The sequence below is a fragment of the Falco naumanni genome, chromosome 5, assembly GCF_017639655.2.
Source record: "Falco naumanni isolate bFalNau1 chromosome 5, bFalNau1.pat, whole genome shotgun sequence".
NCBI classification, from domain to species: Eukaryota; Metazoa; Chordata; class Aves; order Falconiformes; family Falconidae; genus Falco; species Falco naumanni.
The window spans coordinates 37,549,635-37,564,100 of NC_054058.1; the positions used below are offsets into that span (position 1 = coordinate 37,549,635).

At 38.0% G+C, this 14,466-nt stretch overlaps 1 protein-coding gene across 9 annotated transcripts in view; it reads right to left on the minus strand.

Moving 5' to 3' along the window:
• Positions 1 to 14,466, minus strand: part of LOC121089193 (activating transcription factor 7 interacting protein) — a 113,757-nt gene that overhangs the window by 49,558 nt on the left and 49,733 nt on the right. For 7 of the 9 annotated variants that reach the window (XM_040596215.1, XM_040596214.1, XM_040596208.1 and 4 more), the window contains exon 2: positions 5,296 to 6,356. In XM_040596215.1, the coding sequence (XP_040452149.1) occupies positions 5,296 to 6,349 (1,054 nt within the window). In that variant the 5' untranslated portion in view covers positions 6,350 to 6,356. Of the gene's footprint in view, positions 1 to 5,295; positions 6,357 to 10,006; positions 10,285 to 14,218; positions 14,327 to 14,466 lie in introns of those variants that run through there. The other 2 variants (XM_040596212.1, XM_040596213.1) reach the window with 2 other exon arrangements.

The window sequence follows — 14,466 nt, forward strand, 5'->3', positions numbered from 1 at the left end:
GGCTGTTGTGTAAGGTACTACAGACTACTTAGGATTAAGGAGAGAAAGTCAATACAGCCATCTTAAAAAATCACAAGCTTTAGGATTGACTCAGGGTACTTTAACTGGAAGGACTATATGACTGGGCAGAATCCAAGTGGTTTCTGGAGTATGCCAAAAAAAGTTCTTGAAACAGGCAACTGACGAGTCAACTAGGGGGGATGCTCTGTTGGGTGTGTTATCCACAAACAAGGAAGAAGTGGTCTGGGACATGAAGGTCAAGAGTTGGTTCACCTGCAGCAACCATGAGACTGTGGAATTAATCTGCAATAGGTCAGCAGGACAAATATAATTATAGTCCTTGCCCTCAGCACAGCAGATTTCACCTTGTTCAGGACCTACTTGCTAGTATCCCAAAGGGAGCTGCCCTGGAAAGCAAACAGACCCAGGAGACCCGGCTGTTCTTCAAGGACAGCTTCCTTGAAGCATGAGAACAGTTCATTTCCATGTGCAGAATGTAGAGCCAGTATGGGTGAACAGGGACCGCCTGAGAGAGATCTTATGTAAAGAAAAATTACACAGGAGAAGGAAGTAAGAGGAATATAGGGATATTGTCCAGTTGTGCAGGAATGGAGTAAGCCAAAGCTCAATAGGGATTGAGGCTAGTGAGGGATATCGAGGGCAAGAAGGACTTCTGTAACTACAATGGCAGCAAAAGGAAGGCTAAGGAAAATTGTGGGGCCACTGCTCATTGGGGCAGGCAACCTAATGACTGAGGACACTGAAAATACTGAAGTATTCGATTTTTCTGAAGTCTCCATTTTTCACTGGCAAGCTTCCCTCCTAAGTGCCTGAGAGCAGAGGGAGGCCCTGGCAGTCTGCAGAAGTGCTATCCAGAGTCAAGCAGATAAAGCTAGGGCACACTTGAACCAGGTGGGTATAAAGAATTCCACAGGAACAGATGAGATGTACCCAAGCACGTTGGGGGAGGGAGGCAGGTTGCTGGCATTGTGAGGCCTCTCTCTACCATCTTCATGGCAACCAAGGGAAGCTCCCAATGACTTGAAAAAGGGAAATGTCAGAGTCATCTTCAAGACAGCCAAGGAGGATAAGTCAGGGAAACTACAGTCTGGATGGTCTCACCTGGCATCTTGGGGAGGTTATGAAAAAAACTCCAAAGACTCACAGGAAGACACCGCCAAGCACACAAAGGAGAGGAAGGTGACCAGGAGTAGTTAGCTTGGATTTAGTAACAGCAGATCATGCCTGACAGACCTAATAACTTTTTACAATGGTCTTAAATAACTGACATTAATAGTATATATTCTACCTGGTGACTTGGCACTCGAGGCAGTCTTCAGGGATCCATACTGGGCTCACACAGTTTACCATATTTACTAATGACCTGAACCAGTGGGCAGGAGATCACACTTGACAAGTTTGTAGATACAAACTGAGGGGTGGCAGTAAATATTCTGCAGTGCATAGCTGCTATACAGAAGCACACTGGCAGGCTGGAAAAATGGTCTAACGCAATGTGCGGCAAGTGCAAATGTGAAGCTCCTACATCTGGGATAGAATAACCCTATGCAACAGGACAGGCTGGTGATTGACTGACTAGAATGTAGCTTTGCAGAACAGGGCCTCGATTCCTGGTGGAAGACAATTTGAACATTAGCTGGCAATACGAAGTAAGTTCAATAGTATTTCAGGCCGTACTAACAAGAAATGCGTCCAGCAGGATAAGAGAAATGGTTCTCCTTTGTTCAGCACTTGAAAAATGCACATATGGAGCACTATGTCCAGTTTTTGCATCCCCAGTCCTAGAAAGGCACTGGCAACACCACAAGTCCAGTAAAAGGGTCACCAGAAAGGTCAAGGGGATAAAGTACATGCTATATGAGGAGCAGATGACAGAACTGGCTTTGCTCAGCCTTAGCAAGTGAAGACTTAACCGGAGATTGTATCACTGCCTTCCATTACATAATGGGAGGGCAGAGACCCTTTACAGTGCACAGCAACCGGACAGGAGGCAATGGACACAAGTTGGAACACAGAAGATTCCAATTCAGAAGGAAGTTTTCCACTATTGTGTTTAGTTAAATATTAGGCTACCCAAGAAGCAGCTTTGGTATATCCATCCTTGGAGATGCACAGAAGTAAACTGCCAAGGTTCCTGAGCCACCCGATATAACTGGACCTGCTTTGAGTAGGAGGTTGGAATAAAGACCATCAGAGGGTTGAATTAAAATTACACTGCAATTCCATCATCTTCCCTGTTACTCTTTCATGTACCTTTTCCAGTTCTGTGACGTCTTCTTTAATATAAGCAGGGGGAAAGAAACAGAATTATACAAAACACTTAAGAGCTTGCTGTCCCATAAGTGAAGTTTTCCTCAATTTCTTAATTTATTTCCAGCATTTTTATTTGGTTTCTTCAACTGCTACTGTACGAATGTTTTCACAAAAATACCTATTATAATGGAAAACTGTTCTTGAATAGTAAGTCAGTTCTGTCTTCCTATCAAGTTAAGAACACTTTCATACTCATCTGTACCACTTTGTAGTTAACCACAATGAGCTTCATCTGCCATTTTTATACCCCAGTCATTCAGCATTTTAAGATTCTTCTACAGTTCTTCATAGTACCATCAGTACCATAGTACCATCAGCAAACTGTCACCTTGCTAGTCACCCTTCATTTTAGGTAAATTATTACTTCTGTTGGACAGTGTAGCCTCTGGAACAGATCAATGTAGATTTCCATTCTTCAAATGATCATTTCCTTCACAAGGACTTTCCAACTTACCTGAAGACAGTCCAGTTTCCAAAAGTTCTTCATAAGAAATCACTTGTGTTTGGATATCCAAAAAATTCAAATACATCAATCAGGTCTTCCTTGCATGTGCTTGTTTACTTACCCAAAGAGCTCCAAGATTTTCTAATGCATGACCTTTCATTACAAAAATCTTAAGTGCCAACATAGACGTTATATTTAGTAATTCTATTTGAGAAAAAGATTCTATTGATCTGATCATTTGAAGAAAGTCTTCTAGTGTCATTCTTTACATCATTGGTAACCGTGCCAGTTTTTATCTGGGCTTTTTGAAAACTGTACTTTTAATCGAACAGCTTGCACCTGTGCCTCCCTCCAATACAGCACCTTCAAATGATCTCCATGCAGCCTCCACAGATTTAATTCTCTCAAACTCTTTCTAAAAGTTAAAAGTTAACCTTTATCTTCTAAGACAACTCTACCTGTTTTCTCATATAATTGTTTCCTGCCCCTGCAACCACTTTGCTATTATCTTTGTTATTGAAAGATTAAAATTGGTGAAAGGACTGCAAAATTTTTGTATTCATACCATGTTAAATTTAGTACAAAATGGGTCCCAAAAGATTTGCTTTAATTATTTCACACAGAATGTACTATTCAGAAAAACTTACAATTCCATTCTCCGCAACTTAATGGGCAAGCTTTATGAAACTTAGAATGCAGAAATTAACAGGTAACTACTGGATAAGGACAAAATATATTTCATAGTGGCCAGTTTTCTTGAACAGTCTCAGTTACAGCCATGCAACTGTAAAAGTCAAACTGTTATAGCCAATAAATAAGTTAAAGGAATTTTTCCCATCACCAGAACCGAAAATCAGAAAAAAAATAATATCACCAGACACAATTTTAGACTTCTGCAACTATAGTCCAACGTTTAATATTCATTTTGGTCTTTTTGTACCGGAATAAAAATTCCTCTGTACCCACACCGTATTTTCCTCATTGGGCAAGATGAGAAAAGCAACCTTGATATCCTAATTTCATTCACGTCCAATTAAAGAACCCTTAAAACTGCCCTAAGAACAAAGATCATCAATTTGTTTGTAATGTACATTTTATAAAAAGGAATTCATAATACACTCCAATTTTGACACGTGTACATACAATGTTCTTTCTCCCTGCCACCTTCCAAATCCAGATAAATTCTGGAAAACATTAATTGCACAACAATGGTATTACTTTTGCAATCTCAGTGCAACACCTGACACCTAAATAAGATCCTTAGAAGGAACTATGGAACTTACCCTTTTCCTGGTTAACTGGCATAAATTTAAAAGTAAATACCAGAAAAGACAGAAGAGTCAGAACATGGCTTAGTAGACACATTCTTATCTCTCTCTTTCTCTAGCTGTTTAGAGACTGAAGACTCAGAATGCCATCACAAATTAGTGAAATAGTTTCATGATTAGTTAAACAAGAGTTGAGAAACTATAGTTACTAACATCCCAGAGACTGAAAGACACCTAGATCTTGTTTAACCTATGAAATTCCCACCCAGTCAAGCATGTGTAAACACATTTGGGGTAGCATGGTCATCATTATCATAAAAAACTAGGGGGGTGGGTGGGGTGGGGAGAAACAAACCCCAAGATCATTGAAACATCAGCTTTCTTAATTACAGATAGAAGAGCAGCGTCAACTTACCTGTAAATTATTCACCTGGTTTATTTTTCAGAAATACATGTAGTTGTATATATACATAATATATATAAGTATGACAATGAGTGCTCTATGTAAAAAAAAAAAAAACGCTTACAAAACTGTATGACGATAATGTAAGAAGACATCCATTCAGTTTAACACCAAAAAAAAAATTTCTTCTGATAATTACGTGAAGAGACTGAAGTACCAGCTTACCAGCTTCCTACATTTTAGGCTTTCAAACATTAACCAGTTTGCATAGTGACCAGATGAAAGTTGGAGAAAAACTACTATGAGTTAAATGAATAAAAGCTATATGACATGAAAACTATACATGACTTGTGTTATTCATTAAACCTTTCCAATACTGTCTTTTGGCAAAGAGAAATTTGAAACAAATGGGACTTGTGGCACACCTGGATTATCAGCATGTTTTCATTCTTACTATTTATTTACATGTTAAAGAAAGCTGAAATTCTTTCTTCCCCTCAAGAACAGTAAATGAAGACACTTTTCTTCCCACAAATCTTTCTGTTCCATGTCTGGCAATTATTCTTCTTTCCTCTTCTCCCATCCGCCACCCCACCCCAGTCTGCAGAGTATGAAAGAAGAACCACCCCAAAACAAACCAGATCTTGAAGATGACTTTTTTTTGGTGTTACTTTCATTTCTTTCTGGGCCTCAAATTCCATCCTTAAAAACTGCAAGACTATGTAACACAGAATTGGTGGGTAAGACTGCCTTTTTGATTTAAAAAAAAGTCACAGGTCTGTCATTCCAAGAAATGAACAAAGTCCCAGACTTGAATCAAAACTACCCATTTAGAAAATTCTTACCTGGAAGACTTGACTTGTTTGGTAGTATCGCTTCAGCACATTCCTCCTTCTCATCACAGGGTTCCTCTTCATCAGACAGTACCAAGAAAGCCTCTTTTGGCAGACTTTCATTGCTTTCCTGCTTGGATGGTGAACCCAAACTGTTGTCCATTTTCTCTTCTAAATCTGGGACTGTGTCATCCACTGGAAGCAGAGAACTTTTAGAAAAACAGCTCAGTTCGTCTTCAGCAGGGGCTAGTTTTTCCAAAATTGGAATAATTTCATCTGTTTCCATAGAGTCAGCATTGTCCAAGATACCTTCACTTGGCTCATCTACTGTCTTCTGAACAGTGGTTTCTGACAGATCAGCAGTGCCGTCCTGTTTGTCCTTTGGTTCCTGGTCAGCTTCGATACTGCTAGAGATGGCTTCTTCTCCAACAGCATCTTCAACAGTTACTTCTGTCCTCTTCTCCTCACCAGATGAATTGGAATTAACAGTTACATCATATGTTTCTCCCTTCTCTTCAGAAGGGTCACTAGTAACACAGATTGATTTACTTCCACCTTCTGATGGGCTGTCACTCTCTCTTTGGTCCAAATGATCTTTTGTATTTTCTTCATGGAAGTTATCTTTATTGCTAGCAAGCACTCCAGTTTCAGCCTCACAAGCTAAAGCAGTATCAGTATCTTTATCTTGCTCAGGAGACAGCGCAGACTTCTCTGCAGAGAGTGTTGGAGGTTTGAGTTCCATGTCATTAACTATGTTCCCTGGCCTACTTTCAGGGCTTTTGGCTTCACTGTTTTCATCATAAGCTGTTTTTCCTTCTTCAGAATTAACACACAAGTCCACTAGGCCATTAACTTCCCTCTTGTCCTCCATACAGTCTGTATTGCTTAAAGGGGAATTTAAATCAGAATCTCCATTCTCGTGCTTTCCATTTACAAGTTTAACTTCAGTTGTCTTCAACAGCTCCTCCTTAACCTTATAGACAGCTTCAAGTTGTTGTCGATCGCTTACTCTCATTGTTTTTCGTGCTTTGAAGACTTTTTTCTGAGGTTCATCTGTGCTATCCATCTTGACCCTTAAAAACAAAGTACATAAAAAATTGTCAAGGTAATATTTTATTATCATATTACAGTGTTCCTAAAAAAGACTGTAGTAGCATTTAGCATGTTTTCAAGGAAACTGGTTTAACTGTACCTACAAACATCCCACAACAGACTTAAATTTTGTGTGTCCTCAGGAAAAACAAATACAAGTTTCTATGTATGCTGCACAAACACATGTATGCAAAGACCACTGAGATTATAGTATAACATAATGTAGTAATATTCCAACTACACATTTTAGACCAGGCATCTTGTATTATTATAGCAAAGCGCCGTAATGAGTTTTTTCTAGCTAGAAACAGAAATTATACTAATGTAAGAGCCAGCAGCCACTCTTCTTGTAAAAAAGTACAAAATATTCTTAGTCCACCAGTTTACATTTATTTTATCTTCATAAACCCATGTAATTTCATGTTTCAAATAGAATTAACAACTGAGGTACATAAAAAGATTTTTATATCAAGTAACTTTTAAGAAAACTTCAATATATTGAAAGAATTTCTGCATGTGTCATTAAGATACTTTTGTTCTCCTGTATAGGTAAAATAGACCTTCATCCTCCATATTAATACAATGGTTAACTGAACTTGGAATTTCAGAGCATTTTCATTCAATTTGCAATAATATTTCTCTAGATCAGTTGTGCTCATATAAACTATGATTTTGTACCTCCCTTTAGAACAATTTCCTTTTTCAAGGAAAAATGACGTTTTTGCCCTCCATGTAATTTTATTTATTCCATCCACCCAGGCAAATATCAAGAAAAATAAGATAAATAATATATTAAAAAATTAAGAAAAATTATGTGTGACAATTTACTTTATCAAACGAACAGACTTAAATCATGCATCACCTAGGAAGTTAAAATAATTCTGTTGAAATAAAACAAAAATCTTATTTCTTTGTTTCCATTCACCAAAACCAAGAAATCCATAGGGATTCTTTAACTATATTTTTTCCCCATGTGGTCTTGTTTTCGGACCCAGTTTTAAAGAATTAGATATGGTAATATTGTTCAGAAGCGGAAAGCAGTTAAGGAACTGAGTATATCCTAAATGAAACTCAGCAACTATGATCTTGAATCAGCTGATGCTAACAAATTTAACTCTACTGAAGCTACTACACCATAAGTTACGCCTTAAGTTTGACAAAACATGCAAAAAGTCACTTAGGTAATAGTAGTTAAAAGTTATTACAGCAAGTAGAAAAAAATAAAGAAAATGATTGAGGCAGTTATCTCTATATGAATTTTATTTTTTCCACAAGCACCAGATAAGCAAATGTTTATATCACTGATATAGCAGAATTATTACACAAAGGATGCATTTTAAATATTTAATACAGTTAATTTTGCATCTTTCCCCAACCTACTTTCATTCACAGAGCTGAGAAATTAATTAGTAAACCACACTGTCTTTTCAGATGGGATATATTTTCTTGTTGTTTTTTTTTAATATATAAAAAAGCAGAACTATCACCAACATAGCTTAGATCAACAATGGGTTTGTATAACCAAGCCATAAAATTCACAGAACAGATACTCCACTGTCTCTAATGACTCCACCCTCTTTGTAACTAACCTTGCCTACAAGTTTTATTTAGGCAGCCCTATGATTACCCTTTAGCCTTCTCTTCAGATTAAACTTGTCAATCTTCCTCAGCATCTCATTGTAAGTCATGTGCTTTAGCCTCCTATCATTCTGGTAGTTCTCTGCTGGATCCTTCCTAGCTTACTTGGAACAGTTTGTTTATGAAGGACATTATTTAATATTTATGCGTTGCCCAACTAAAATTTTATACAGTAAGATATGAATTTGTATTCTAAGGTACAATATGTATCCAACTACCAAGACAACTCTATACCTTACAATCATGACATACTGTATTTTACAAAAGGCTTCTTATATACTTAGTTAACATAAACGGATAAAAATATGAGCAAAATAGAAATAAACATGATATTTTTTTTAAAACGGTGGGTTTTCTACCCGTTTTGCATTTCCTTTTAACATAACATTGAGATTCCCTTCCACTTCAGTTCTGAATCTTTCTACTCCAGTAACTGATGGTGCTTAAATAACACTTCAACTCACACCTCAGGAACAGATGAACAAAAGGTTGTATCAGCTCTATTTACAGACTCTCAATAATATCACTACAAAATGAATTAGTCTGAACTACATTTTCTGAGTAGGATTGCCTGTTACTGCATTGCTACTAGTAGGAGCAAAATATAACACCTACAGAAACACTGACTTGAAACACCTATTTGTTTTCAGAAAATGCTCTCATCACATAACCATTTACAGTCAGTTGAAATACAAACTCCAGGGTGAGCTGTTAACAACCTTCCAGAGCTATCTACATGCTACATCTTGTCTTCATATTCCTCCAGAAGATAATACAGTTAGCACAGTAATTCTAGTCCTGAAGTTAGAAGCAGCATATAAAAACCTCTAGTATTTCAGAAATGTGCATGCAGTTTTTGAGAGCACATCCCTTCCTTCTTCCCAAGAACCTGGAATGTAAAGCATGTTTTTTCATGTCACTATAAACGCATATATCAGACTGTCATGTAACAGTACTAATCATCCAATTTGCATTCCATGCATGTAATCCCCTACAAGCAACATGCATGCTGTTACAGATGTAGAGCCAATTTGGAAAAAAACAGAAAATTCCAGGCTCGACTAATGTTGAACAATTGAAAGATCTCATAATAGCTGACCAGTCTTCTGTTAATACTCTACAAAGATACAGGGCCTTTGTATCAAAATTAAGACAGACACGTAGTTTGATGTCCTGGACTGCAATGCTTTCTTTTATAAGCATTACCCAGAATGTAAAAGTTCTTATATTACAAAATTCACAATCCTGTTTTCCTATGACCTGAAGATACACTAATAGATTAATAAAATATTCAGACAACTTAAAATTAAACTAATAGTTGCATCACTTGAGTAATCACAAAATATAACTTTATAAACAAGTATTTTCTGCTCTAGTTTCCTTAATTATCTAGGCAGTCTTTCATTCATATTTTTAACATAAAATATCATAAATACAGAGCACAATGAAGGGCACTTCCTTCTTAAATTTGCCAAGTCTTCAAAAAAATCAAACATCAGAATACCTTTATATTGATGCATCCTTACTTTTTTTCTTAAAATACTGAATGAATAAGCTTGAATTTTTAATATATTCCAAAATTACATTTACTTTGTATTTTAGGATATTATCCAAAATCTAGTTTAAGAACAAAGCTCTGATACAGTTCAACAGTGAACCTATATGGAAAAAAGGCTTCTCATAAAATTCCATTGTTAGATGGTTATTTGAGTAACTCATGCATATTTTCAGCTCAATCCCACAATCTCCTGCAACCAAACAATATCCAATAAAAGCTACCATAAGTGACAAAATTACAAGCACAGATAAAATTAAAACATGAATACCAAGCACCGGTTAACAGCTAAATATCATGTATCACTGCAGACAGCCTTAAAGTGTTTCCAGCCCATACCCACAAGGGAGCACACTGCAGCCAGTAACAGATCTCATGTGAGATCAGAGTAAAAGAAACAAATAAATCGGTAACCAGTCCAGACAGGTTTGGTCATACCGGTGCAAGCCAATCAGCAGCCATCTGATAAATGCTGCCTTCCAGTCTTTCAAAGGGGTAAGGAAGTTGCCCTTCAGAGACCAACTCCAGAGCCGGTTTCGCGAGTTCAGTCTTGCACAAATAAAACATTTAAAATTAGTACTGTGCTAAATGAATGTATGTTGGTAATCTCCCTTTACAATTAACAATTAAAACAATGTTTAACTACATTTGCTATGCACTTCCCTCATCTGATGCCTGGGTATTTTCAGCTTTTACTCATCATGTGACCAAGTCACAAGGAGGAAGTGAGTGGTCCAGGCTTCAAGCCAATGAGGGGCATTTTTATTTCAAAGAAAGGCATTTGTATGCAACAGATAAAATTACTCCGGTATGTAGAGTTAAGTGTGTAGCTGGTAGGTTTTTGGTTGCTTTTTTTGCTTTGAATAATAATTTTTTGAACGACCACCACACAAATTGTATTTGTTTAGATATAATTTAGGAAAATTCCCTTTTTCATTTAAAGCTTGAAAGTCATAGATACTTCAGCAGGAGAGGCACAAACACATCAATAGGCACCTCCCTCCAGTAATACCTGGAGATTTCTTTCCCTTGACCAAATGTGTTCTACATGGTAAAACCAAAATGTACCCAGTGTAGCTAGGAATATGCAAAGGACTCCTCTCTTAGCCAATTAAAAAGTATTCCCACTATTTTTTATTTATTTATTTTTTAATATTATTAGTCTGTAGAGAGATCACTGCTGTGAAACTACAAGGGAAGGTACTAGTTTAGCTGCTACGGATTAGCCTATAACCGTGTGCTCATATGAGCAACCCAAGAGCCTCTGGAAATGTTAGCCAATCAGCAAGCAGCTGCCTGAATCCTGCCCGGTAACAGGCAGCAGACAAAGAAAAGATCACGGAAACGGCGGGGGAGCGGAAGGGGGGGGAGGGAGTAGTTGCAATCTAAACAATAGCGCACAATGGGGTTTGCATAATACCACCGGTCTAGAACAGCATTGGCGCAGGGTTCCTGAAGTGCACGCAGTGCTAACCAAAAGCGCAAGCATGACACGTTTGCCAAAGCACACTAACTACATGAAGGAAGTAAAGCCTTGAATCATGAAAAACACTGCTTCAATATGCATGTCTGCTTATAATGTAGCATAGCCAAATCAAGGAAGTGAGGCAGCAAATGGTCAGGAGTATTTTGTTCTAGATGGACAGTCCCAGAGAATGAAAGTGGTGAACAGAACCTACCTTTTAAGTAGTAATTCATAAAAAGCACTTTTCAGTTGAAGTCCTCTATAGAAATGTCGATATAAATTGTCAAAAATTTAAAAACTGTTTTCAAATTGAAAAAAACCCTCCATTTGTGATCTATTCTTACAGAATATGCGTGGAAATAGTGTGCTAATAATTTTCCTACCACTAATGCAAGACGCAAACCACCAGCCCACTGAGATCCACATACAAATATACCTTTATTTTAAAATTTAATAAACAGAACATATGATAAGTGCAAATTATATTTCTTCTTGCACACCTGAGTGATTTTTCCTTTTAGACTAGAATTATGTTAGTGTTGGCTGAACAAAGCTAAGACGAACATGCCATTTTCTAAGAAAAAATTACACCACCATCCTGTCCTATTTCACGCAGCGCACATAACAGCAAAACAAGGTCCACTGTAATTTAAAAGAAAAAGATCCAAAACTTTAGCTTCTATTTCCCCCTCGCGTTTAATATCCATTATTGATGTTTGCGGTTTAACAAACAAGCAGCATTCTTCCCTGCAGCAGTGCCCTGTAATTTCGCGAGCGCGCCCGAAGGGGAGCCCGCCGCGACCCCGCACCCTCCTCTCCCCGCGGGACGTGCCGGGCCGCAGCCCTCGCCTCGGCGCTGCGGGAGCGCGGACTCGACCCCCGCCTCCGATTGGCTGGAAGGAGCAGCTGCACGACAGCCAATCACACAGCAGCCCCTTAAATTCTGCCCAGCAACAAACCCCACGAGGCCATCGGCAGGTCGGCCAGGACACAAACACGCGCACAGGGGCCCACGGCCCAGGCGAGCCGCATCAACATTTTCCAAATTGCTGGTAAATGACGTAAGAAATGAGTTATGGGTTTTCACTTTAAAAGCTGGAGCTGCACAAAAGCACAAACACACGAGTGCAGTGCACAGGGGGTGCACGGCCGCAAGAACGGTGCAGTGTTTAACATGCAGGTGCATTTTTAGTCTATGTTAATTAAAACCACTGAATTAATACGATGTTAAATATTGAATCAAAACCACTACTGAGCTTCAACCCGGATTCAAGCATGCCAGCTGGTAACCTTTCCTTTTCTGACATAATGTGCAGCACCCATGCTTTTCTAGTGTCCCAACAGAAGCATCAAAAAATCAGTATTTTTTCAGGAGTGCAATATGATTTCTACCTTGAAAACAGAGGCCGTTCTCTCCCACCCTTGCAAACCGCCTTCTGAAGTCCACATGTGTATCTACGCTGAAGAAAAACACCCTGAACGCACAGTTACAGGCTTGGTAAACCAGAGTAATTTCACAGTAGAGGTTTCAAACAGGTTATGTGGTCTTGTGTACTGTACTTGATTGGTAACTTCATGTACAGACTCAAACTACACTCTCGCGACTTTGGCATCACAGTGAATTAAGCAGTTGTCCTGTGTTTTCTCTGCCTCCAAAGACTAATAGCACCTTTGACTTTGGCTCACAAACGTGTTTCTCATATTAAAATAGTCACTTTAGAGTTCTTTTCCCATGAGGCTACCATGCCTTGTGGAAAAAACTGATTCCTCATAGGAAAAAAGAACTGTCAGGTCTATTTACACAACTAAGATCTTTCATCTGATGGTGGCTTTGCAGAATTGTCCTTACATGGCTCATCAGTTTATGCCTTGATAACTGCTATACATAAAACGCATACTTTTGAAGATGGAAGAATGGAAAACAAGCAAGAATCTTTCCTATACAATGCTTCATTAAAACAAACAACTCAAGTGCCTTAGAAACACCCAGTCTTTAGCAAGTGAAGTTTAAGCTCATTCTCCAAGAAGAGTTCTGTTTTTTTCTGTAAACTAAATTTTAACAGCCATTTAGGTCATTACATCAGTTAACTGCTTGAGTGGAGCTCAGCTGGAGCAACTGTGGTACTTCCCACAAGTGTCATATTTCAACTTTCATCAACAACTCAAAACATAAGCTTTCAATTCAGCTGTGACGTTTCCTAACACTAAACAAGTACTGCTGTTTGAAATAATCTGTAACAAAAGCAAAATTCAGCTTTCTTGCTTTTTTTTTTTTTTTAGCACAAGCTAAAGGACTAAGTATGTTTCTTTCTGTAAAGAAAAAAAAAGGATTTACTAAAGTTTATATAAAGCTGAATATTTGTAGAGTACTTCTATTATATGCAGTTTAGATGTTATACTGCCTTTCCACCTTTGGAACAGGTTTAACAGTTACCATAACCCTTAAGTAAGAGGAGCTAATACTTCTATAGAAGTGGACACTAACTTCTAGAACACATCTACAATTAAAAAGTTACCTGACTTCTGATATTCCAAATTTAAAACCTCAACAACCTGAATTAACTGTTCACGTACAAGCAAACCAAAAAATGAGAAACTGAAAAAAAATCATTAAAAGGCAAGATGTTCTGCTCATGTTTAGGGTTTTCTGTGCATTGTAAAATACAGCATTTTTTCCCTTTTATAGGTGAAATTTTGATGTTAAACTTCAACAAGCTACAGCTGTGGCAAGTTATCACTCACGTATGCAGAACTGCATCCTTTTAAGGCAGATCTCTTAATACAAGTGTTCTGTTAGATAAGATGTAGAATAACACTATTCCAATGAAAAAAATTATATATTTACCCATAACATTCTGGAAAGTATTTTCTAAACTGGTTCACATATTACATATGCAAGTAGCTGCTGTGATGTAATTTCAGCTTTCAAACACTTGCAACTTGGTGACATCAGACTTCAGAGGTGAGCTATCTAATGCTAACAGTGGTACCCTGAGCTTACTTCTCAAATGCCAGAAGAAACAAAAGTGAAAAAACTTGCAAGAAAAAAGGTGATGCTGCATTAAAACATTGTCATGCATACACAAGTGCCTTTTAGAAGTAACAAAAAAGCAACAATTTAAAATGGAACTAAAACAGCAGTTGATTAGGTGGCTGTAGGAACCTGCTGTTTCATAAAATATTACCAGTATTTCCTCTAGGGAAGATATCCCTTCTCAAGGGAGTGTGGTGCACCTGCTGCCTTGCTTGCTTGTTCCTTGCTCAGACCAGTTCCACATACAGAAGTCCCTGCTGAATTCCTGCCCGGTGCATCGCCTCAGGTTGGTGGAGGCTGGTCTTCAGTATGTGATGGAACCAACAGTTTCATAAATTCACTTAATTGAAGCCTGGTGGAGACTTTCTACAATCTTCAGATTTTGGGGGCAAGAAGGCA